The sequence below is a fragment of the Gouania willdenowi genome, chromosome 8 (genome assembly GCF_900634775.1).
Source record: "Gouania willdenowi chromosome 8, fGouWil2.1, whole genome shotgun sequence".
Taxonomy (NCBI): Eukaryota; Metazoa; Chordata; class Actinopteri; order Blenniiformes; family Gobiesocidae; genus Gouania; species Gouania willdenowi.
The window spans coordinates 31,112,707-31,139,510 of record NC_041051.1 but is presented as its reverse complement, the minus strand read 5'-3'; the positions used below and the strand labels follow the sequence as shown (position 1 = coordinate 31,139,510).

Below are 26,804 nucleotides of genomic sequence, written 5' to 3'. Positions count from 1 at the left end.
TTACGATTATTTGGTGCAATTTCATCTATTGCTGTGTAATAATATAACTTCAGTTTTGACTGCCTTTCACTATTATTATTATTATTATTATTATTATTATTATTATTATTATTATTATTATTATTATTATTATTATTATTATTATTATTATTATTATTTTGTTCCTTTGTTTGTTTATTTTTTGCTGAACAAATTATTTCATCAACCACAAACGGAGCGTCTCCATACTTCCCATTAGCTCTAACTATGGCTAACTTGACCGCACCGTGACGTCACCTGTTTACTGACTACCAACGAGCGAACGACGTGCACGTGACCGCGAGCCGCTGCGTGAGGGGCTCGTCCTCGTCCAGTTCTCGTGCACGCAGAGCAGCGGAGTAATTAAAGAAAGAAAAAAAAAAGAAAAAAAACAAACAATGTGAGTTTGTTGTTGTTGTTGTTTCATTTGTTTGCCTTTTGATTAATTTTTCTTAGATGTTAAAATAACCTGCAAACTTTATTTTATTTTATTTTATTTTATTTTATTTTATTTTATTTTATTTTATTTTATTTTATTTTATTTTATTTTATTTTATTTTATTTTATTTCACAAAATACCATCGGATTGGTCGCTGCGTACGTGATGTCACAGTGTAGGCGTGGTTTCCCGTGAGCAGGAAGTGTGATATAACATTTGTTTTGAGTGGAGCAGCAACACAAGCAGGGCAGCAAATGGAGCAAATGGAGCAAAACAGCGAAGATTTCAAGGTACAAGTTCACTATTCTGTCTTTATTCTGATATTTTATCCGTCCATTATTGTCTGAAACCTTTTTCAATCGCAATATGAAGTGAGTTCTTTAGTTTATTTTAGCCGAAATGGAAGTTAGCTTCGTGGGCTAGCTGACAGCAGTTATCAACGGAACACATTTGGGACAAATCCACCACATTTGGGCATCTGTGTATATTAAATCCTGATTAAAGCTCCAGTTTAAAGCTCTCAGAGGTGGGAAATATGCTGACAGATGTGAGTGTAGTTTGACCAAAGTTTTCGTTTAGTCACTGAGTCATGTGACGTTCATGTGTCATTCTGGGACTTCTGGGACTTTTATCACCTACTCCAGTTCAGTGTTTGACCCCTGAAGAGGCGTTCAATGTCCCGGGACAACCTGCTGCGTGTTTATGCCACCATTTTGGTTAGAATTAAGAAAGCACTGTCGTTTCCATTTGGCAAATAAAACTGAAAAAGTAAATTTTAGGGTTTATTTGATGAGACCAATCTCATTGTTTTAATGAAAACAGGATGATTATTATTATTATTATTATTATTATTATTATTATTATTATTATTATTAAGAACTTGTCAGTCTAGGGATGTCCAGATAGGACTTTTTCCACTTCCGATACGGTACTGATATTGCAGCCTTGGATATTCACCTATACCGATTTTGACCCGATAGGGTATCAGCAAAAATCATACATCATTTCATGATCATTTCTCTTAGTCTTCACTAAAAAAAACCCAAAATTGACATATCACCCTAATAACAAGAGCAAAAAACAAACAACAATTAGTCATTTAACTAAACTGCTGACTACCCTTACTACTCCTCCATCTCCACTTTCTGCACTCCAACCATGACGTGGAGATTTTCTTTTCATGGTCTGCTTATCAAAGCGCTTATATCGGAGATTTTAGATGCTGTTTGATCAAATCCGATATTAGTTTTCTGGCTGATATTGGACCGATATCAATATCGGATCAGGTCTGTCACCCATGAGGAGAATAAATTAACTAATCAGCACATTAATGGTGTGAAAGTTGTATCAGGTAAAGAAAACAAAGTTGTTGTGGTCCCTGTTCATCTAGTAACGAATGCAATGAATTAAAATTGGAGAAAGATAAACAAAAACTATGATGTATATAATAATAATTGTGATGATGAGGTTTTGTCCACGATTGATATTTGATGCATCTGCAGTCACGTATTTATGTCTTTTTCTGTCTGTTTTCCTCTCGCAGCTCATATTTGAGAAGGATGGGGTGAACCTTCACACCAATGCCAAGAGGAGTAACCAGGACACTGCCATTCCGGGGTTCATCCGCATTGTGGAGAGGGTAAGAAGTGGAGGTGTAAGGATACACTCAACAACTCTAATCAATGATTGGGAAGTAATGATGCACTTTACTCCTTTCAATTGGAGAAAAAAAACAGATTAGTCAAATTATAGATTTGTATGCTTTTATTTAAATTGTCAAGATTTTTTTTTTTTTTTTTAAAACTAAAATATTTTCTTCTCATAATTATCTTACAACCCGTTTGAACTCATGAACCAAAATAAACTGCATATTTCTTAATTTATCACCATGCAAAGTTAAACACAAAAATTTAAAAAACAAACAAAAAACATATAAAATAAAAATTCAAATCATAAATACAGTGAAAAAATAGAGATAACTTTCTTTTTTTTAAGTACAGCTTGGCTTGGAATTGACATATTTTAATTGCGTTGCGTTCAGTCTTTGTCGTTACTGTTATGTTCTCGCCTTTTATTTATTTTCTGACTTCAGAAAGCTGAAATGCTGCCATACCTGCTCTGACTTCAAACTAATAGAGCTTGAATTCTTTGACTAAACCTAACCCAGGCCTTTGTGCGGCTAAAACAAGAGACATCGTGACGTGAAAACAAGTGGCACTAAAACAGTATCAAAGCACATACTGTGCTGTACACATTTTAATTTCCCTTATTTGAATATATTTTTAGTCAATTTAGGATATATCCTAAACAAGTTTTAAAAGTATCAGCAGTAGGTGAGGTCTTGGTCTAGACCTTGGAACAACCATGAGGTCAGCTACTGTACTTAAAGCTGCAGTATGTAAGTTTTTTTAGACTGGTATCATTGAACAACATTTCCTTTCCAGGGAAGGCAAATTTATTTGTATAGCGCATTTCATACACAAGGCTTTGCGTAATAAAACATTCAACAGCCTAAAATCAATTAGAACATTTAAAATCATCAGTAAAATCAATTAAAATAATCAACAAACACATTGCATCAACAACATGACCAAAAATCTCCCTCTCAATCATACGCAATGTGTGACCTTGACCTTCAGTTGCCAAATATGCATTTGCCTTGCTAATACAGGTCTTGCCTATTACTGCTATTATTTATTTATTGTTTAAGTGATTGATTTCTAAGTGTATTAAGCTAATTTGTCTGTATGTATCAATATGCCCATCCCATGGGTAATGGACTTGTGGGATAAAAAGGGAGGGGTAAAATGTGTGCACAATATAACTGTTTGTAAACAACAAATTAGACTGTAGTCACTAGTAACTACACATGAATAAGACATTGATCACAAAAAACATGTTTTCATTTACTAGTATTCTACAAGTTCTTAAAAAAAAAAAAAAATGTGGAATTTTCTGGTTTAATAACCCCGTCTTATTATTGAAGGGAAGTTTGTTTTACTTCTTAACTTAACTACATTTAGTAGCTTTTAGTACTTTTACTTAAGTAATGGAGCAACTTACTTCAATGGTATTTTTTTTATTCAAGTATCTCTACTTTTACTTGAGGACAAAAAACTAGTATTTTTGCCACCTCTGGTTTTCAGGCTGGTATTCCCGCCTTGGAGTGGAGCCCTCTGGAGGACAAAGGCCGCTGTGCTCCTGCTGTTCTCTACTCTAAAAAGGTCAGGACCCATCAGTCAATCTGTATTGTCATTGAAAGACATACGTTGTAAGATGCTCCAATGTAATAAGCCTTTTTACACTCTGGAACTGAGCACGTGTGACCTGGGGGGGTCATAGGTTGAGACTAGGGATATAGAAGTCAACAAGCTCAGTCGGTCTGTTGATGTTTCCAACCTAACATTTGTAATTTTATTCCATAGATCTTTAGTGTTTTAATAATGTTTATATTATTCATATTACACATATTCAGACTCAAAGGGGGGACCAGGGACTTCCGCTGATGCCACTTTCGGCCCATCTGAGCACTTTTAGAAACCGATGTGATCAGCAGTTTCAAAGGTTACCCCTCGTGGATGAAAACACAGACTACTTGGGTCTCCAGTGGGCGGGACTCGGACTCCACCCGGGAATGATGCACATTTCTGAGCACTTTAGTAAAACTGAGAAAAAACAGCATCAAAGCGACAGTCGTCCTCTGCTTCTACACTCCTCCCAAGCTTTTCACTTATGATGATGTATTTTCTGTATTTACCTTTATTGTTGTGGGTGTTTGATTTTTTGAAAAGCACTTATAAATAAATAAATTTTTTAATATTATTATTATTAGTGATGAGACAAGCGTGATTTCTGAGTGTGAAAAGCACAGTATGAGTTCTCACTTTGAAAAGATAAATTAACGAGGTCCACCATTCACTAATCAGGTTCATGATTATTTTTATTGAGCTATTATTTTAATTAAATGTACACATTTGAAGGAAGTGCACAAGATGCACAGGCTGATAAAGTGAAACAGCACTGATCAGCTGATCGGTCACTGTTTGAAAAACCTGAATTTCCAGCTCGTGTGCAGCATTAGCTTTAGCAGCATTAGCTTTAGCAGCTAACTCAGTATTTCTGCCTTCAAGACCGATTCCACTTTTCCACAAAAAGCCTTTCATTGAATCAACGCTCCAACGGGAAAAACAATCTAAGTCTCTGTCAGACTCGCTGCCTGCACCGTCAACCAAGGCAAGTTTATACTTATTGACCTTTGACCTCATGCGCGAGATTTGAGTGTGAAAAGGCTTATTGCAGAGCAGTTCTCGCTCGTCCATGTAAATAAAAGCTGTACGTTTACTAGTGCAGTAGGAGAGTCTGCTGAGAGACACACTTGGTTTTTAATGTTTTTCTCCTGATAAGGATGGCGAGGGAGGGGAGGAGGATACAAATTTTGACCCCGGGTACGAGCCGGACTGGGCAGTTATCAGCAACGTGAAGAAGGAGCGAGAGCAAGTCCTTGTGAAAGATTCAGGTGCAGCTCGATCAGAAAAACCAACAGATTTCCTAAAGAGCCGTAGCCGTAACCACATATGTCCCCCCCACCCCCGCAGGCCAGTGGGCGTTTTCTCTGCCGCTCTCAGAGCTGCACTCCATCCGGAGGACGCGCTTCTCCCTGGGCCGAAACTTCCTGGTGCTGACGAGCAGGGGCGGACATCCGCTGCCCCCTCTGCACTTCCACAGAGGAGGGACCCGGGAGCTGCTGGGGGCTCTGCAGCGCTACATCGTCCTCGACCAGTGAGCATCTGCCAGGGTTGGGCTCGATTACAATTGTAATTGATAATTGATTATGGCATAATTGTAATTACAAAAATTGTAATTGAGTTCAGATAATTGACTTTTTAATTGTAATTGCCACTCAATTTCTATTAAAATTGTCAATTATAATTTAACTCAAAACCGTGGAACCATGTTACAGTTCTATGTTCAGTTCTACACATATGTAGTTAACAATTATTAAAATATGTTTCATATCAAGCTTTCCTACATTTTACCATTTAAAAAAGTTTAAATTGAGTGCTATATTTACACAAAAAGGCTCAGACGCCCACATCATAAATATTAAAACCTATATTTTCATTGATTAACAAGGTAAACAATGCATAGGAAAGAAATTAGATATTGTATTTGTTTTGAGTGTATTTTACAGATGATTTAGGACTTGTTATCATATCAGATGCTAACACAAGAATAACTTTCATTAGATAATTTATTTATTTCAGGCTCAGTAATTGTGGTTAAATGTAATTGAACTTTAGCAATTTACTTTGAGGATAAAAAAGAATTGTAATTTAATTGTAATTGGAAAAAATGCTGGTCACTGTAATCGTAATTGAATTGTGATTGAACATGGGTAATTGAAAATGGAATTGTAATTGGCCCTGGCGCCCACCCTGTATGCTAACTTTAGCAGCAGCAGCAGCAGTCGGGGTGTCGGATTTCACCTCATGGCTGTTAATGAAACATCAGACGTACTTTTGTTGACACATAAAAGCGTCACATGGTTCCCGTTGTTGTCCTCAGGTCACCAGTGGACGGGAGGCTTTACCTCGCCTACCCCCACGACTCCGGAGCGCTCTCCCAGTCCTTTGATAAACTGCAACTCTTTGATGATGGAGGCGCTGATCTCGTCTCTGTGAGTAAATCCAAGCAGGTATTAATGAAGATTGTGTGACGTCAGGTAACGCTGAAAGGCTGAAAACATCTGTATTTGATGATTATTTTAATCCAGAGGCTGTGTTTGAAATGGCACATTAACATTACCATGGCCTACAAACTCAATGAGTCTATACCCTCTACTATATACTATAAGCAGGGTTGGGGCCAATTATAATTGTCATTGCGTAATTGGTAATTAATTATGGTCATAACACAGTTATAATTGTAATCGTAACTCTAAAAAATCTGTTCCTTTTCCGATCATTATTGAATTGTAACCGAGTTCAAATAATTAAATTGTCTGATCAATCAGGGTACCCATGGTCATTAAATTCCCTGAAAAATTATGGAATTGAAAAAAATTGATTTTCCAGCCTTGAAAAGTCATGGAATGTTTTCACTGTTTTGGAAATACAAATACAACCTATTTTATTTTATTTTATTGTTTAAACTGCGAGGCAGGTGCAGCGTGTACTACATACTAATTTTGACATCAGACTTAGTATGAGTAGTATGTTAGTCATTTCAAACACAGCGTGACAGTGAGTCTTTTCTTCTCATCGTAGAAAACAAAACAAATCTTGTTTTGGTGACTCCCACCAATCAGCAGCTTAGGAGCACAGTAAACAAACAAAATAAGAAAAATATGAAAATAATAAGCAGGTGCTCATCCAACCCATAATAAATGGATTTATTTCACTTTCGAGCTTTTATTCTGAAAGTGCAACAGAGACGGTAGCCTTCGTCACTTCCTGAACTCGGAGCAACTCGAAATGAAAACATTTTCTGTGTCGTAATAATAATTCTACTCACACATGTGACTGAAGCAGTTAAAACGACCTCTTTGTTTGCTGAGAGCGTCGGACACGGCGCAGTGGGAGGAGCTACAGGTGAGACGAGAGTGAACGTGAGGAATCAATGGTTTTGTTCCAAATATGAAGTCATTCTTGTTTGAAGGAATGCACACGTGTTTCAAAAGTCTCCAATATTCAAAATAAAATCTCTCTTATAAATATGTGTTTTGATACATATAACGGAGACAATTTGTGATAATTAATCACATCCTGTTGGTTTGTTTCCACTCTAACAGAGGTTCATCCACGATCCTTATGCCACCACCTTCGGAGGATTCTCCAAAGTTACAAACTTCTTCCGGGCGGCGATCCGTCCTCCAGACGCTCCGTTTAACGCCCGCTCAGCTCAGAATCTGCCCTTCCAGCCCGACGACGAACCGGGCTTTGAACTCATCACCTGTGTAAGAAGGAGCGACCGACGGCCACTTGTTCCAAGCAGATGTTCCGGATGTTGATGCCCATTATGGTTTTTCTATCCAGGGCGTGGCGCTCGGCCCCAAACCGGAGGTCACGCGGGGAACACCTCTGGACAAATGGGAGGAGTTTCTGGACGCCGAGGGACGTGTGAAGAACCCGGACAGAGTCAGAGAGTTGGTGTTCAGAGGGGTAGGAGCTCACCACACTCCAGCTGTTCAACTAGATGTAGAGCTAGCAAATTTCCCTTTCAAGATGTCCCAAGTTGCATTTCAGGGTTTACTCATTTTTGTGTCAGTAACCCAATGTTGCATTTTCAAATGTTTGGGATTAAAGTGTACTTAATTTGAGTACAAAAAAACAGGTGTGATATTGCATTTAAAATGTGATGGTACTAGCATTAGCATGGCATTAGCACTAGCCTAATATTAGCCTAGTATTAGCACTAACATAACATTAGCCTAGCATTAGCCAAACATTATCACTAACCTCGCATTAATCTAGCATTAGCCTAGCATCAGCACTAACCTAGCATTAGTACTAACCCAGCATTAGCCTAACATTACCATGAAGCTAGCCTTGGCCTAGCATTAGCACTAACCTAGCATTTGCACTTATCGAACATTAGCTTAGTATTAGCACTACCTTAACATTAGCCTAGCATTAGCATTAACCTAGCATCAACCTAACATTACTACTAACCTAACATTAGCCTAGCATTACCACTAACCTAGCATTAGCCTAACGTTACCACTAACCTAGCATTAACCTAGCATTAGCATGAACCTAGCATTGCCACTAACCTAGCATTAGCCTAGCAATAACCTGTCTGTACCAGAGCATTTTCAAAATTTGAATGCAGTCATAAAATATTTGCAGCGACTGAAAGTTTTACCAGTGCTTTTATTGCATGGATTCTGTAATTTTTAATGTTAAATTGTTGGAAATAATCTCAAATTTCCTACAAAGTGCTTAAATTTTATTCAAATTATGACATATTTAAATAAATAGAAATGTATCACAAAATATAGGAAATTTAAATTAAAGATCCTGTTGGGACTTACTGTATATGTATCAGTTATTGCTTGGATATTGTCAGTTTCCTACATATTTTTGTATTTTATGTATACATAGAAGTGCAAACTATGGCACAATAATGTGAAATTACTCATTTTCCCGCTTGAAATTTGTGGCCCTCTTGAGATCAAACTGCTGTGTAATTTGCCCCTGAACTAAAATGAGTTTGACGCCCCTGAATTGCTCGTTGTCTGGTGAAAATGCCGTCTAAATGCTAAATTGTCCTAAAACATTAATGTGAGATATTATCGCCTGATTTTAAACTAATAAAGGGTCAGGTTGATTTATCTTTTTCGGAACGGGAATTATATTTTTTCTGTGTGTTCAGGGATGTTGATTGTTGATTGAATCACCATCAGGGAATCAAACCGTCACAGAGGAAGGAAGTGTGGAAGTTTCTTCTTGGGTTTTATCCGTGGAGCAGCACCGCCCAAGAAAGACAGGACATCATTCGAGTGAAGACGTGAGTGTCCCAAACGATCCCATACATTGTTTATCGTTCAGTGACTGACTGAAAGTGTCGACCCCGGTGCGCAGGGACGAGTACTTCAGGATGAAGGTTCAGTGGAAGTCGGTCAGCGAGGAGCAGGAAATGAGGAACTCCCTCCTCAGAGGATACAGGAACCTGATTGGTCAGTCCTCCCAACCTGTGGTGAACCTTTGATGCTTTATTTTATTGTGATGAAATAAAACGTTGTGTGTGGCGTGTGGGGACAGAGAGGGACGTCAACAGGACGGACAGACACAACACGTTCTTCTCAGGAAACGACAACCCTGGTCTGACGCTGCTCCACGACGTGCTGATGACGTACTGCATGTACAACTTTGATCTGGGTGAGTCAGTGAGAATGAAAATATACTATAGTTTTTGTAATTGTAATATATGTTAAACTACAGCAAGTTATAAAATGCAAATTAATATGCAACAAAACTATATAATAAAGATACAAAACTTTACTAAATGAAAACAGTCTGTTTTGTTGTTTTGGCTTGGTTACTGTATTATTCATTTTTGTTATTTGTGATTACACCCCAGGATTTGCTCAGAATACTGTGAAAAAACAACAATAAAGCATCATTTTAAAGAATCTGATTTTATAAACGAGTGTAATGAAAGATTTATTATTTCTATAGTTTTTATCTCCCACCTGGTGTGGGACCAAGACTGACCCTTTTTGTGTTTTTAGTTCATGTTCCATCTTTATTATGTTTATCATTTTTAATTAAAATAAACATTATGAAACCTCCACATATTTAATGCTTTCATTTGTTAATTTCCTACTCATTCTCTCAAGTACTCTCCGTAGTGCCATCGCGTACCCCTAGGGGTACACGTCGTACCCCCATTTGAGAAACACGGGTGTAGAATGTCAAAGTTTATAGAGTCACACTTTGCAGAACCTTAAGTTTATGCTAATGCCGCATTGCTATTGTATTTGCAACACTGTTTTTCCTTTTTAAGGGGAAAATAAATAGAAAACAGTTCTTAATTAGTATTTAATTATACATGTGTGTTTTAGGTTAAATGATCCATACTCTGCCAGTTTGTTAACCAGGCAGGAAGTGTCATTGCACCATTTATCATATCGCAATATTGTTTAAAATGATCGCAATCGTAAAATTACCCCAAATCGTGCAGCACTATATATTAGTGTGGACAGCATTAAAGCGTGGCTCTGGAACACATCACCAGTTATTATGATCACCAGTCGAGGTGAAACACCCACCGTCGCTACTTTCTCATGTTTGTGACTTGATTCACCGTTCCTCAGGTTACGTCCAGGGAATGAGCGACCTTCTCGCCCCCATCCTGTTCGTCACGCAGAACGAGGTGGAGTCCTTCTGGTGTCTGACGGGTTTCATGGAGCTGCTGGTGAGCACAAGCTGTGACCTCTGACCCCTTCAACACAAGTCATTGTTTCTCACAGATGGGAAAACTTGGGAAATTAAGGATGCATTGATCGATCGGTGCCAATTTTCCAAATTTTGGGGTTTCACCAATCGGCCGAACTTTGCATATGATCTTTTCTACCTTCTCAAAGGTCTTAAAGTCAGCCACTGTCCACTTCTGATATGAGATAACTGACAGGCCTGCCCAACAGGTTATGTGCGTGCATGCGCTTGCCTCTGCTACAAACACCCGGAGCATGGTTAGCTTAGCATGTCAGCAGTTTGGCAGTAGTACACTAAAAAGATTGCAAAGCATTGCAATTTATAATTCCATCACCTACCCCAAACCCTAATACTGCTGTACACTTTATTTTTGGTAAAGACCTCCAAACAGGTCTGCAGGGGAACCTGTTGGTCACGTTTATTGTGTTTTGTTTAATCCCACCCCCATTTCTTAATCAAACAAGTTTCATCATATTGCTTCTGTCTGAAATACACAATAAGTACTAAACAGAATCTGAAAAAAACTGACAGACTGATAATCAGTAACTAAGTAAGTAAGAATATGAAGAAAAACACCAACAATGGTAATAAATTCCATTCAGTTTACATTTAAAGACAACACTAGGCATAGATGTAATCAGTCTATTGTTATGTTAAACTGGAGACGGTGAAATTCCTTAGTTTTAGGTGACAATGCTATATAGTGATGACCTCTGAAGGTTGTTTCCTGATGGTTTCTCCAGCATCAGAACTTTGAAGAGTCCCAGGAAGCCATGAAGCAGCAGCTCAATCAGCTCAGCATCCTCCTGAAGGCCCTGGACCCAGAACTGTTTGACTTCCTGGGTCAGTGTTCAAGTGTTCATCTAGTCGGATTCACATGAAACTAAAATTGAGCAAAGTTTTTTTTTTTTTCATACATATCTGATTCTTTTCTTTTCCAGACTCCCAGGACAGCGGCTCCCTCTGCTTCTGTTTCAGATGGCTGCTCATCTGGTTCAAGAGAGAGTTCTCCTTCGAGGACATCCTCATCCTGTGGGAGGTTTGTGCTTCAGATCAGCATTTACACACAACATAGGATAAGAGACCAGGACTAGACTAAACCAAGATCAAGATTAGACCAGGGGTAAATTATATCAAGACTGGACTACATCAAGATCAATACTAGACTAAACCAAGACCAATACTCGACTATAACAAGACCAAGATCAAGACTAAACCAAGATCAAGACTAGACCATACAAGACTAAGATTAGACCAGATCTAGATAACATCAGGAATGGACTATACCAAGACCAAGACTAGAACAGGACTAGACGATACCAAGATCAGACCAAGACTAGACTATACTACAATCAACTAGACTAGGCTAGACCAGACCAGCTTGAGCGCACAACAAAACCATTACGGAACCAACATCAGAGACTGGATCAATGGAAACATTTCACACACATTTGACATGAAACTAGACTTGAATCTGATGCTGAGTCTCACCACCTGCTCTTCCTCTTCAGGCCCTCTGGACTCGTCTGCCGTGTGAGAACTTCCACCTGCTGATCGCCTGCTCCATCCTGGAGTCTCAGCGAGGAGAACTGATCGGCTCCGACCACGACTTCAACACCATCCTGAAGCACATCAACGAGCTGACCATGAAGCTGGACCTTCTGGAAATCATCCAGAGGGCCGAGGGGATCTACCTGCAGATGATCCAGTGCAAGGTTAGAGAGTCTCACTGGGTTTCTCCCATTTAAAGCCACTGGGAGGGGCAACAAAGGACAACAAAATAGGACAGAAGGGCAACAAAAATATACAAATGAAAGAAAATACACAGAATGACTTAAAAAACACACAAAATTTCATTGTCATGATAATATTCAACTTCATTACATTCCATGTCCAAAAAGGAGAGGGAGAAGAAAAATGTTTTTTTTTTTAAAACTACTGTATTTTCTTTAAGGAGAAACTTAGAGCCTGGCTTTATACATTGTTGCTGTTTTTATACAACATCGTATTCTTCAAAATGTATGTATTTTTTTCTTTTTAAGAAAAATACACAACAAAACGGTAACAAAAATACACAAAATGACAGAAAAGTCTACAAAACGACCACTGAAATGAACAAAGTGACTCCAAAGAAATGATGACAAACACAAAGCATTTGTTCTTTCCTGTATTTGTTACTAATGTGAACCTGGGATCAGATACAATCACAGTTTATTTTCTAATCCCATTAACGTCCACATTCCTGTGGTTCTTGATCGTTCCACTGTGTGGGTTCTCCCTCCAGGAGCTCCCCCAGACGGTGCAGCAGGTTCTGGGTCTCTACGTCTCCTCCAGCTCAGAGGACGACAGCCCCGACAACAGCGAGACGCAGCGCCTCCTCCTCAGCCAATCACAGGCCGGGGCCACCGCCGCCCCCGTTCCCACCTACCCCTGAACCCCACCCCACTGGAGGAAAACCTATTTATTATTATTAAAAACACACACAGAGGGAACCTGGACTGTTACTGTTGTGCAGAGGAAGGGGGCGTCGTTGAGTCTGGTGTGTCCAATAGCCTTTGGTTTTTGTTCCTTTAACTCCTCCCTCTGATGCTGCCTCTTACAATATGTCATGTCATGTTATGTCCTGTTATGTTAAGTAAGCATTTCCATCTCTGTGCAGTTTGTTTCCTTTCTGCGTTTCTAAAAAGGGAAGAAGAAGAAGAGTGAGATGAAGGATGACGTCACTGACAGCACTTTGTTAGTTCTGTACGATGCCATTCCAGACCTATGCAAACCTTTGTTTTCATGCCTTATGGTTTCCACATACTGTATTCACCTTGTGTTGACCTGTATCAGTAAATAAAGGGTTCAATCTTAGCAAAAGGAATGACTCCGACTGTTTTTAGATTTTCCCACGCTTTCATGTCAAGTCATGGGTCTGGTAAAAAATAAACTAAAATAACTGCAATAAAGGCTCCTAGTTTCTAACTAAAAAATAATTTAAAAAAAAGCAGGTCAATTAAATAATTAGAAAAGTAATATTAATCAAATGAGATTAATGAATAATTAAAAAAATAAGATGTGGCAATAACACAAAAATTGGCCTTGAGTCAATTAGAATTTAAAATGGAAATTAAATAAGATAAATTAATCAAAATGAAATGTAATATAAAAATGTTTTGAAAAAAGTTTAATTCGTTAATTAAAAAATTATTGAGGTAAAATATTAAAATGGCAATATTGTTTTTAAAAAAAACACATATATATAGTTAGATAAATGTAAAAAAAAATAGGTCAGTTAATGTATTGTAAAATGAATAAATACAATTTTTATTTTTCATGTCGAAACATGGGACTGTTAAAAAAAAATAACTGCATATATTTTAAAGAATACAAATAAAAACATCAACGTTGCAGGCTTTATAGTTTCTACCTAAAAAAAAAGTGCAGCAAAATAATATTAATATAAAAACGGTCAATTAAATAATTATAAAATGAAGGATTGGCCTTTAGTTTCTAGCAAAAAATACATATAAGATTTTGTTTATATAAAATCAATCATTTAGATTATAAAAATAGAAATTAAAGAAGATAAATGGATCAAAGTGAAATGTAATTGGAACAATGTAAATCATTAATTAGCAAGTAAATACAAATTAAATGAGATTTCATTTTAAAATGCCAATATTGAAAAGAAAATATATATATATATAGTAAGAGAATTTAAAAAGTAAATAGGTCAGTTAAGTTATTATAAAATGAATCAAAACACTTTTCATCTTATTTTCATGTCAGGACATGGGACTGTTCAAAATAACTGCATACGTTTAATCTGATTGGTCAGCTATAATGTGATGCATTTGATTTTTGTCTGGTCATTTTATTTTTTGTAGTTCCACAATGTCTTAATCATTTTAAAACAAAAAAATTACGGTTGGATGTAGAAATGTAAGAAATTACTTTACTTGTTTTAAAACGTACTGAAGTACAAGTAAAATGATTGATTTAGAAATAAAATTCCTATAAAAGCAACTCAATTACAGTAACGTGAGTAATTGTAATCTGTTACTTTCACCTCTAATGCACCTCTAATGCACCGCGCTATAACAGCATCAAATGCTAAGTTTGAGAGTTTATAAATGTATCTACAGTGAACTTAGAGCCTGAGCATTTGTTTTTAGTTTGAATTGAATGCACTGGTGTTGTTTTAAAATGAAAAATGAGAAACCTTTTATTTTATACAGATAAATATATGAAGTGCAGGATTTGGTTTATTCCTTTTTCAATTTATACATGAGATGTTTACTGTAAGGGAACCGTGGCAAGATTTGTATTATATATATATATATATATATATATATATATATATATATCAGCACTCGTGAAACTGTTGTACAATTAGAAATAAACTTTTAACTTTATCTAAATGAAAACTTAATACTATATTAATAAATATGGGGAGATACTGTATTTGCTCCCAGGCTGATAAACAAGGAACTACAGTATAATACATCGTAAAGTGTTGATTAATAATTGTTGTATCACATCTCTGTATAAACTCGATTTAAACTTATCCTGGTTTAATTTATTTTGAAAATAACTTATTTTGCTTTACAATAGAGATATGGAACTTTTATCACAGCGGGGCCACAACAATGTGTTTGTTTGATTGGAAGGTCACATGATCAACATTCATGTCAGCATTTAGAATAATGAGCGATCTGAGCATTAATACAGGAAAAAAAACAAAGAGTTTTCTTTGTTATTTTGTCATTCTGTGTATGTTTGTTGTTGTTTTACTCATTGTGAGGCATTTTGTGCATTTCTGTTGTCCTTTTGTGTATTTTTCCTGTAAAATATGTTTTTTTTTTAGTCCTATTGTGTATTTGTCATTTTGCATTTTTTGGAGTAATTTTTTGTGTATTTCTATTGTCGTTTTGCTTGTTTGTTCGTACTGTGGGTTTGCAGAGTCATTTTTTGTGTTTTTCTAGTCTTTTGGTGTACTTTTGTTGTCATTTTCTGTAATTCTGTAAATATTTCTGAGTGATTTTTTTGTGTCACTGTTGTCATGTTGTGCATTTTTGTCGTATTTTCTGTGTTTTTCTCTTGTCTTTTCATGTATTTAACTGCAGTGTTGTAATTCTTTGTGTTTTTTATGTCTTCTTGCTCTTGTTTTTGTATACTTTAATGTCATTTTGTACATTTACTTTGGGGGCCGCATTAAATTAGACCGAGGGCCGAATCTGGCCCCCGGGCCTCCAGTTGCCTATGTCTGCTTTACAATCTTTTTGGAACGCATAGGGAGAACATGCAAACTTCACACACAGTTCACCTGCACTGAAATCAAACAGAAAGACATAAAACTTTGACTTTGAATGCTAATGAACTCAGCTACGTTTTACTTGTATTACACCTCTACCAAACTCTAACTCTAACTAGTGAACTAGCTTCCCCCCCCCACCCCCACCCCACCCCCCCCCACAATGACCAGCAGGTGTCTGTGAGCTGGTGAATGGCTGGAGTGGAAAATGGAACCTCTGTTCCTCATTCCCGGGAAATGAGCTGGAAAATGAGGGGTGGAGCAGCCACGCCTCCTTCTCAGGACCCCCGACACGCCTCCTTTGGCCCCGTTCGTGTTAGTTTGAAAACAGCTGCGATGTATGAATTTAACAGGGGCCTTAAACAGGCCATAGATGTGACCTGACCTCACACGAACGCAATCTGCTTTCAAAGCCCGTCCTATTGGCCGACGCCTCGTCCACTGCTTTAAAACCCATTTTCTCCCATTAACGCTGGAGGATTATCACCACTGAGCCTCCGGAAGATGATCTGGCTCCTAATCGGCCTCGGCTTTCAGATTTTAATCAGACGTTTGTTCAGAAATGAGAGAATTAACTCACGAGTCGATTGTCAGCAGCACTTATTTATCCAAGATTTTCCATCCTTATCTTCAAAGAGTAAATTAAACTAAACCCCGTCTTCTTTTACACTAAACAGGGTTCACCTAAACCAGGGGTCGTTCAGGGGCCAAATATGGACCAAGTGGGCCACAGATTTCATGTGGGGAAACCAGCAATTTCACAATAATGTACCTTAGTTTGTACTTCTGACTATAATTGATATAGAAACTAGAATATTCAAGCAGTTTTTTTTAAATGTCCTTGATTCTGTGCCATTTAAAAAAATTAATAATAATTGCGTACATTTTGTAAAATAATTTGAAGGAAATTGCAAGATTCTGAAAAATTTTTGAGTTATTTCTAATTTTTTTTGTTTTATATCTTGTTAAAAGTAAATTTAAAAACTTTTAAAACAAGTTCGGATGAACTACATATAACGTCTCTGTGCCAAATAGCATGTACCACGTTCCCGGGAATTCAGTCAAATGACTCGGTTCCACGAGTTAAAAAATGGGGCCCCCTGGTGCCCCCGTGGTACATACGGAGTAATGGGCCCTATTCATATATTGGTATGTGTCAGTGTTTCTGTACCACCAACCGTCATAATATTTGACTCACAAATAAATGAGAAAACAACTCCAATGAAACTTTTGGAAAAAAGGGGGCGGGCCCCTCTGGCCCCTAATGGAATTGTGCGAGGCATAATCGTAATCTACGTTGAATTGAGACGATATATCACACAACTATGTTCCCAAAATTTTGGAAATTACCGGAAAAGGGGTGTGGACCCCCTGGGCCACATTTACAAAAAAAGAGCCCAGAGTGTCAGTATTCATACCAAACTGCATTCCGATCTAACGAGAACTAACAGAGGATTAGTTATTGGAAAAATGGGGCCCGGGGCGCCCCTGTGACACGTACAAGGTAAGGGGCCCCATTTATTATATTATATTTACCAATGATTCGGTACCACCAACCGTCGTAATATTTGACTTGATGAGAAATTGACTTTTGTTTGTTTTTCTTTTGGGGCCATTTGGGGCCCCCCTGGGTTGAAAATCGAGCTTCTAGTGTCGACGCGTACACATCCATAGATTATAGCTACCAAATTTCAGCCTGATCCATTCACCAATAACAGAGGAGTAGTGATTTTAACTAGTGTTCACAACAACAACAACAACAACAACAAGAACAAAGTGAGAGCGTTTTGGGTCCAGTAGCCCCGCCTAAAAAATACTGTAAAGGTTAAACAAACAAAAAATTACTAGAATTCAACCATTTTTTTTGTCCAAATCTGTGTTTATAAGTTGTGTAAATGCTGAATCTGTGTCATTGTTGGTTTAAAAAAAGAAAAAAAGGGGGTAAACCCTGTTCTTTGTTGAGCTGCGTATGAATTATTGATGCTGAGCTGAAATGAAGCCACGTTGAGACGCTCCATGTCGACCATTTAACTCCCATTTGCAACTCGAGCTGCCATTGAAGCGCTGCATGCGTGAAAAGCCACCTGTAATGACTGTGTCACATACAATCTGTATTTCCCAGTGCACAGGGTCCCAGGGGATTGTGGGTAAAGTGTGTCTGACCGTGTGTATGTGTGAGGATCTGGCAGCAGGCAGAAGGCCAGGGGCTGCTGTCTGACACTGATTTGTAAAGGGAGACCAAACGGCTCATTGACCCGGGTCTAAATCCACTGTCTGCTGCACTCAGTGCTCTTTAAACACCAGCAGCAGATGAAGAGGAGGAAGACGAGGAGTGCTTTGACAATGAGACTCAGCACCGAGCAGACACGAGGTGTTACAAATCATATGTTCAACTGATTAAAGGTCACGTGAGTTCTATGAGCATGTTTTTCTACTAAAATCATTGATTTAAGCTTCTGGAAATGATACATTTTTATCAAATAAAGACACAGTGTAATCAATAAATCCAAGATAATTTTCTCAAAAGAAAAAAAATATATTACAAAGGTTTAAATTGCTGCTCGAGTGTTTCTTTTAATCTCTTATCGATGTGGTTGGAAAGGTTTCACGCATTGCATTGTGAGATGTGGAGTCTGTATAGAAGTGTTTTTATTAGGGATGTACTGGAATGAAAGTTCTTGTCCAAAACCGAAAAGCGAAAATGAGAAAATCAAGGCCAAAAACCGAAACATAATAATAAATAAATTATTATGCAAATTATTATCATTTATGTCTCTGAATGTGTACTAATCAATAAAATTAAAACATTGCAAATGTATAAATTAATATTAATGCTTCAAAGAATAAATCAATTAAAAATATAGGACATATATATAATAATGCAGAGTGCATCACTTCTTGTGTCGACGTGACAACTTCCTGTTTCGGTGAATAAAAGTCAAGAATGAAAGAAAAAGGGCATTTATGGCTTTTGATCGAAAATTTTCATTTGACCAAAATTTCAGTGCATTTTTAGTTTTTCCTTCATTCTTACTGTGATTTCTTGTGTTTCTTCACCAGACGAGGAGGACAGTGATTGGCTTGACTCCATTTTTGTTCTCGTTTGTTCCCGTTAGACTTGTAATGTAGTTTAAACTGGAAATAATAATAATGGGCTTGACAAATCGTGAATGTGGTTAAATTGGCAAAAAATAAGCACGAAATATGGTGAAAAGAGGTTAAAAGTGACAATAAATGGTCAACATATGTGACATTAGGTGGAAAAGTGAGTTAAAGGGTTTAAAAATGCTGAAAATGTCTGTAAAGTGGGAAAAAAATGTGCAGAAAATGCATTAAAATATGATGGAGAAATGGGATGAAGCAAAAATGCATTAAAAGAAGCAAAAATATGGCAAAACAAAGTGATGGAAATAAATTAAAAAATGGTAAAGTTTAATGTAATTAGTTTTTTGAAGGCATCTGGTGAGTCCTGACCCCAAAGTTGAGAAACCCTAGTCTACTCCAGATCCCACAATGCAATGCACCAAACGTTTGCAATAAATGTCAATAATAGTGTTAACAGTAAAACTACAGTTGCTTTATATATTAAAAAAAAAATGTGTCTCCTGCAGCTTTAAGTCCCACTGTCTGGTGGAGGTAATCTACAGCTGCAGCTACAGGTGAAGGTGCATCCCTCAGGAGTGTTGAGTTGTCATGGTTCAGGCGTTTGTCATGTTTCTTCTGGAGTTCTCGGCGTAAACAAACGTCCCCCCCCCACTGACCCCCCCTCCTTTTGTCCTACTTACCCATTGTCATTGACCTTTTCTCTGCTCTCTCTCTCTCTCTCTCTCTCTCTCTTTTACCTCCCTTCTCTCTTTCACTGTCGAAAACAAGCTGTCGCTCGGTCCCTGAGGGCCACACCCTCTCTTGTCTGCTCCCGTGCACCCCCCCCTTTTTTTTCTTTCACCCTCTCACCCACCTGTTGGAACAATTGTCACACCAACTTTTATTGTCCTACGTCTCACTAGTTCACGTCACTCACGAGAGGCCACGCCCTCTCTGCCCCTCCTTCCCTCACTTTAGGCTGGTTATAAAGATGAGGGGCGCACCCCAGGAGGACTGATCTCAGTGGGGGGGCTACTAAGGAGGATGGCGGACAGGAGTGCGTGTGTGTCTCTGTGGTGCGAGGAGGTCGAGGACGAGCGGAGCCAGGACGGACAGGTTGGAGCCCAGGGCTGCGTCAGGGGCCCGGCTCAGCTGCGGGCTCCCTGGGACCCCACGGTGTCCGGGCACAGGGTGATCCAGAGGCTGCTGCACATGGAGGAGAGGTACATGCCCTCCGTGCTCTACATCACGCTGATCCAGAGGGAACCGGAGAGACGGGAGGAGCTGGCCAAGTGGGCCATGGAGGTGAGACCAAGCTGTCAAACTCATGGCCGGGGGGCCAAATATGGCCCGTTAGAGCATCAAATTTGGCCTGAAGGAGAAAGTAAAAATGACAGAGAAATCATAAATCATTGTGTAAATTAAACTCAGCAATATTTACAGGTGCTCACAGTTTTCCAGGTGCTTTTATCTCATGATTGAAATCAATTTTAATGTTAAACTGTTAAAAAACTCAAAATTCATACAAAACCTTTAATTTTCCTCAAATTATAACACAATATTTACCTTAGTTAAATAGAAATTGGTCACAAAATCAAGAAAATTTAAAGTAAAGATCCTGTTGAGACTGATATTTATCACTTATTGCTTGGATATTGTCTTTTTTTTTTACATATTTCATGTATACGTAGAAGGGTAAACTAGGGCACAATAATGTTGAAATTACTTGCATTTCATCAGAAGATCTGTGGTCCATTTAAGCTCAAACTGGTCCATATTTGGCCCTTGAACTAAAAGGAGTTTTTCGCCCCTGCTGTAGATCGTCTACAGACAATAGAGCCTCCGTGTCACGAGATGGCAGTGAAAAATAAGCCAAATAACGTTGTTTAGTGCTCTGCTTTACTTCAAATAACCGTCTCTGATACAGAACAAGGAGAACCTTGAAGTATTGAGTTAAGACATAGAGTGGTTCACATCTGAGATAATCCAGAATATCACATTATGGTGACAAAAGAAAAAGAAAACATATGTTAATGTCAAATAAAATCTTTTCGGAATGTCAAATGGCGTATTACAAACTCAATGAGTATATACTATCTACTATAAGTATGATTAGGATGGTGAGCGTTCCCACTGAAGTATACAACCAAGTTTCCCAAGATGCATTTAGAACCTAGAACAACAAAAACCTGAATCACACTGAGGCTAAATATCTCTGTTGATTCTCCACCTTTACTTTGAAAGTTCTGAAAACTTTTGAAGTGAGAAAGTGACCAAGTAGAATATTAACATGTGATTATTTTAACCATAAAACTCACGTAGACACATTTTATTCCCACATTTCTGAGATTTTCAGAGACCCTCCATAGTGCTACTGACTAAACTTCCTGTTAACTTCAAAACAAGAGCCCTAGAAGAAGAAAAAATACTTTTGTTTTGAAAAGAGGATGTTTGACTTTTAGTTTGAAGCTGGTCCCAGGACCATTTTAAGTTTTGCTCGCAATGCATCATGGGACGGTTGAGTATGACTAGTGTGCCCATTGTGCATACTTAAAAAATGTCCCCATATAGTATACATCATGTATTTCTTGGGAACATTAGTATGACATTTACAACACAGATTAAAAGTGTGCTGAGGAGTCTCGCACTAAATAACCGTCTCTGATCCAGAACAAGGGGAACCTTGAAATATTGAGGTTTTTTTTTCCTATTTTGCATAAATTAATCCAAAACAAAACAAGTACATGGCCCACACCTTCAAAATAAAAGCATAGGCCTACTTTATGGCCTCTTGGTGATGCTGCGTCTCCTAGCAACCTGTGATGCTGACTCCCTGTGTGTGCTCCTGTCTTATTCCAGGTGTGCAGTGAGTGCAGCTGTGATGAAGCCGTGTTCCCGTTGTCCGTCTCCCTCCTGGACAGGTTCCTGTCCGCCTCCCTCTCCCTGCCCGTCTCTCCGTACTGTTTAGCCTCAGGCTGCATCCTCATCGCCTCCAAACTCACTGAGTGTGAAAACGTCACCGCAGACACGCTCTGCGCCGCCGCCGACTACAGCTTCCAGCTCTCAAACCTGCGGGTGAGTTTTTAAACCTTTTTTAAACCTAAAACTAAGTAATGGAGTGACACTAAAAATAAAAGAAAACATCTAATGAACCTTAAATACAAGGTAAATACAAGCCTAAGCAATTTAGCGCCCTGGGTAAGCATCTTCACACAACAATAGATAGATAAACTGTTTTATTTCCAACAAATGCAATAATACAAGAAACAATTTTACAATAAACAAAAGATTTGATGCAGATAGCGTCTCCCTCCACAAAAAAACAAAACAATAATTACATATACTGTATTACTGCATACATATACTTTTTGTGTTCCGAGGGGAGTGGGTGAAAGTATAAAGTTATTAGTCCCACCCCTTTTTCCTACATTACAGTAACAAATAATCATATTTTCAGCATCCTGTTTTCCAACTAATAAATACGTTTTGTCTCATCTTTATATGATTTTGATTAAATGCACAAAATTAAAAACATTGTGAAGATGAATTGCGCAACAGAAGAACCAACCTAAAGTTTGACATTTTCTAATATTCTTTGTATTTTTTTGTGGTTTTGCAGGTAATTATGAGTCATTTGACTTTTTGTCATTTTGTGTTTTAGAAGTGTATTGTTGTCTATTGTATATAGTGCTGCTATTTTTGTCTATACATGTTATATGTATAGTGTGTGTATTTTTGGAGTCATCTTGTGTTTTTGGGTTGTCATTTTGTATTTTTTTTGGTCATTCTGTATATTCTTGTTGTTTTGTGTGTCTTTGGAGTCATTTTTGTCATCATTTTGTACATTTCCTGGTATTCTGTGCATGTTTGTTGTTATTTTGTATGTAATTATTAGTCGTTTAGCTTTTTTATTACATTTTGTGTAATTGTAATGAACTGTAATGACAACTTTTGACCACTAGGGGCCATGTGTGATTAAACCATGGTGAAGCGTGTTTGAGTTTAGTGTGACATGGTCCTTGTCCTCCTCAGGAGATGGAGCGGGTGATCCTGGCGGCGCTGCGCTGGGACACGGCGGCAGTTACGGCGCAGGACTTTCTCCCTCACCTCCTGTCGTCCCTGGAGGAGGACCGGCTCTCTGAGGAGGGTGTTCGCTCCACCCTGCGGAGGCACAGCGACACGCTGGCCGCCCTGTGCTCCTGCGACTCCCGCTTTCTGGGTGCTCCGCCCTCATTGGTCGCCGCCGCGTCACTGAACTGCGCCCTGAGAGGCCTGAGCGGTAGTGGCCCCCCTCAGAGGGCCCCCACCACCCTGAAGCTGGCTGAGCTGTGTCAGACAGACCCGGTGAGGTCCCCATCAGTCATTCAGATCATATTTAAATCACCTTTAACGCCATGAGACGAGTCAGACACGGGTTCCTTGTAACTCTGTTTTATAAGCCTTTTTCTCGCTCTGGTTCAGTTCAGGTCAAAGGTCAAGAGGGATAAACTCGCCATAGCAACGGTGTAAACAGTGAGTCTGACAAAGATTAAGGTCATTTTTCCCTGTTAGCACATTGGTTCTTTGAAAAAAAAAATTGCGGAAATGTAGTATCGGTCTCCAAGGTAGAAATGCCAAGATGGCTGCTAATGCTAATGCTGCACATGAGCTAAAAATTCAGGTTTTTGCTGGATTTTAAACAGTGACCAATCAGCTAGCTCATTGTGCGCGGGTCGCGCATGCGCAATTCCAGAGTGTGAAAAGGCTTATTCAGTAGCACACAGAACACACTACGTATACACAAATGCAGCCGCGGGTACAGTGCAAGCGACGCCCCCTACAAACTGCGTGCATGCAAGCAATTTTCTTGAATTAAGCTAGGAAGTGGAGGTGGTAGCAGTTAGAGTTGGTAAAAAAGGAAGGTAAGTATTGCAAAGTTCCCCAAATTTGCCAGAAAGTGGAGACGGTAGTGGTTGAGGTTAGTGAAAAGGTTCGTGTCCAGTTATTGGCTCAGGGGGAAATCGATAGGGCATGTTTTGTAGGGGGCGTGGTTTGTCCAGTTCCACGGCTGCAGCTCTGTAAACACACACTGTAAACGTTCTGCCATATTGCTTATTACGTCACGCCTTATAGCTGCTACGGTTGCCTCATATGAACAAACGTCTCACAACATCTCCTCTTTAGACGAAAACCAACATTATGAGGAACAAGCAAACGCATTTATAACTATTTCACTGTAATTAAACTTTAGCATGGATAAACAATATCAGTTTACACCTGCAGCATTAAACATAACTCTGTTTCCCCTTACATTTTATTTATTTTCACAATAATATTGTCCAAGACATTTCTCTCTCCAAAACTGAACACTGGACATCACCGGGGTAGACTACCCTCAGTCCTGAGAAGGGATAATGTTGCCCTTTAGAAGAGAAGGTCCTCCTTCTGTCTGTGGTCCCTGAGGCAAAATCACGCCCCTCATGAGGTCCATCTCCGGGCAGTAGTAGCGGGATCTGACGACTTCCAAGACTGAACTCAGACAGTCTATGTTCGACCCAAGGTTCTGAAGCTGGTCCACATCTCCTACGGAGGAAAGAATGGGTTCAACCAGGCCATCGAACTCTCAGCGGACGTCTTGTCTCATGTTAAGTTCATCCAGGAGAAGAAGCTCATAGGGCGGTACTTTGAGGAGATCAGTCAGGATAAGGGTTGAGGGGAAGACTGCATTGCAGTCGAAGACACCCTTCAGGCCCAAAACCAACCAAAAAACACAAAATGACTCCATAAAAACATGAAACAATAAAGAAGAAGAAAAAAAAATGCACCAAACAATAAAGAAAATCTACAAAACAACAACCATACACTAAACCCTTTGTTGTTTCCTGTGTTAATGCTCAGATTGGTCATTATTCTAAATGCCAACATCAATGTTGATAATGTGAAAACATTTAGTGGCACCCATTGTTGCCCATCTTTGTACTATTACTACTACTGAATGTTGTTATTTCTTATATTTAGTTGGTAGACTTGTTGTGATGAAGTATGTGCTGTGTGTCCAGGCTGTGCTGCAGTGCTACAGTGAGATGATTGAGTTGGCCCTCAGACAGCGGCTCAGCACAGGTCTGCAGCAGCACGGGTCACTGGAAAAGGGCGAGGAGGTGGAGGGCGAGGACGAGCGACCCGGGACGCCCACAGACATGAGGGACGTCGACTTCTGAACACTCAAACATTCCAAGTGTCGACCAATCAAAGAAGATCATCAGTCAAACTGATGCAAACCATGACCTCAAAAAGCTCTGGACACTATAAACACAGATCTAACGACTCCAATGAGCTGCAGTTAATTTATTTTTACTATATTTATTTTGTGAACAAAATGCTTTTTCACGTGCCATGTTTGAGTATCTATTTCATTTAACTTGATCTTTTTGCCATGCATATTTATATCTTTAATTTATTACTAAGTGCAATTGTTGACTGTTTTTTTTATGTTAATTTATTTCAATCTGACAGCTATTTGTGTTTTTGTGTTGAATTAAAAAAAATGTAATCTATTTTCTAAAGCAAAAGGAGGATTATGTGAATTTGTTTGGTATTTATGTTCAAGGGCAAATCTTAAAAATGCATTGCACTTCATTTTGAGTCTGTTTTTCTAAGTATTTCAAAATAAATACTGTTTTCTTTTTGTTTTTTCAGGCTTTAATTTTTTTGTCCACCTTTTATTTATTAATTTATTTAATAAAGAGTTAAAGAGCATGTTGGAAAATAAAGCACATTTTCTGTGTTCATTTGATCTATTAAAATGCCACAACGACTGAAAAATGGAATTTCCGACTGTGTAAAGACGGCAAAGATAGCAGTGATGAGAAGTTTATATACAAATCAACGTAAACATCCTTCCTCCCGATTCTCCCCTAGTGGTTGTACTGTATAATTATTTTAATGACATTGTACTTTTTGAAGTGCAGGGTTTACCACCGGCCACTAGAGGCCACTGGTTACCATAGTGTGCCCCTGCGTGAGTCTGATCGTCACCTGACCACCTTTATCACGCCCTTCGGACGCTGGCGCTATACTAGGGCACCTCAAGGTTTCCTTTCATTGGGGGATGGCTACAACCGCCGTTTTGATGCCATCCTTTCTGACTATGAGCGTAAAGAACGCTGTGTTGATGACACTATTCACTATGACGCTGACCTGGAACAGCACTGGTGGAGAACTATTGACTTTCTCACGTGTGTCGGCAGATCGGGCATTGTGTTGAACCCGGACAAACTCCAGTTTGCGGAGCGGACTGTCGATTTCGCTGGTTTCAGAGTCTCGGATGCCACTATCGAGCCGCTTCCCAAGTACTTGGACGCTATACGTGATTTCCCCACCCCTGACTCCACGACGGACATTAGGAGCTGGTTTGGGCTTGTGAACCAGGAGGCCAACTATGCTCAGTTGCGCGACACAATGGCACCCTTTAAGCCGTTTCTCAGCCCTCGTAGTAAGTTCTCGTGGTCCCCCGAGCTGGAGGAGGCTTTCCAGGTTTCCAAAAGGGCCATTGTTGAGGCCATCCGAGAGGGCGTTGAGAATTTCGACATGCAGAAACGCATGTCGCCCTGACTGGTCCAGGCGTGGCATTGGTTACTTCCTGCTTCAACAACACTGCAGTTGCCCATCCGGCATCCCGGACTGTTGCCTTGGGGGATGGAGGATTACCCTTGCCGGCTCACGTTTCCTGTCTTCGGCGGAGCAACACTACGCAACCATTGAAGGGGAGGTCCTAGCCGTCACCTGGGGCCTTGAGCAGACTCGATACTTCACGCAGGGATGTGACAGCCTCGTCGTTGTCACTGATCACAGGCCTCTGGTGAAGATCTTTGGTGACCGGACGTCTGTTCGGGTTGGAGAGAGTAGGGAATGACACGCAGGAAAGGGTCCCAGGCCGGGAATCGAACCTGGACCCGCTGCAGGTGAGGAACTATAGCCTCTGTACATGGGGCGGGCGCTCAACCCACTGAGCTACACACCACCCCGTCTGTTCAGACTTAAACAGCGT

At 39.2% G+C, this 26,804-nt stretch overlaps 2 protein-coding genes across 3 annotated transcripts; both read left to right on the top strand.

Annotated features, from left to right (window-relative positions):
* Positions 1–601: 601 nt before the first annotated feature.
* On the top strand, positions 602–13,257 carry tbc1d17 (TBC1 domain family, member 17). 2 transcript variants are annotated; one of them, XM_028455365.1, is made up of 17 exons: positions 602–747; positions 2,001–2,096; positions 3,604–3,681; positions 4,862–4,973; positions 5,053–5,236; positions 6,023–6,134; positions 6,985–7,047; positions 7,248–7,412; positions 7,492–7,617; positions 8,862–8,965; positions 9,040–9,134; positions 9,220–9,336; positions 10,275–10,375; positions 11,139–11,238; positions 11,337–11,434; positions 11,907–12,110; positions 12,680–13,257. In XM_028455365.1, the coding sequence occupies exons 1-17, from the start codon at positions 712–714 to the stop codon at positions 12,827–12,829; spliced, it is 1,941 nt and encodes a 646-aa protein (XP_028311166.1). In that variant the 5' UTR covers positions 602–711; the 3' UTR covers positions 12,830–13,257. The 2 variants fall into 2 exon arrangements, with proteins under 2 accessions (XP_028311166.1, XP_028311167.1); XM_028455366.1 differs by lacking the exon at positions 6,985–7,047.
* Positions 13,258–19,822: 6,565 nt separating this feature from the next.
* On the top strand, positions 19,823–24,975 carry ccndx (cyclin Dx). The gene is made up of 4 exons (XM_028456158.1): positions 19,823–20,083; positions 21,638–21,853; positions 22,811–23,122; positions 24,817–24,975. Exons 1-4 carry the CDS (start codon positions 19,823–19,825, stop codon positions 24,973–24,975), a joined length of 948 nt encoding a protein of 315 aa, XP_028311959.1.
* The last annotated feature ends 1,829 nt before the right edge of the window (positions 24,976–26,804 follow it).

Coding starts and splice junctions, on each gene's coding strand:
- tbc1d17 (XM_028455365.1), top strand. CDS start 712: ATGGAGCAAATGGAGCAAAACAGCGAAGATTTCAAG. Junction 6,135..6,984: donor GAGGCGCTGATCTCGTCTCT/GTGAGTAAATCC, acceptor ATGTGACTGAAG/CAGTTAAAACGACCTCTTTG. Junction 9,135..9,219: donor AGGATACAGGAACCTGATTG/GTCAGTCCTCCC, acceptor GTGTGGGGACAG/AGAGGGACGTCAACAGGACG.
- ccndx (XM_028456158.1), top strand. CDS start 19,823: ATGGCGGACAGGAGTGCGTGTGTGTCTCTGTGGTGCGAGGAGGTCGAG. Junction 20,084..21,637: donor TGGCCAAGTGGGCCATGGAG/GTGAGACCAAGC, acceptor GTCTTATTCCAG/GTGTGCAGTGAGTGCAGCTG. Junction 21,854..22,810: donor TCCAGCTCTCAAACCTGCGG/GTGAGTTTTTAA, acceptor TGTCCTCCTCAG/GAGATGGAGCGGGTGATCCT.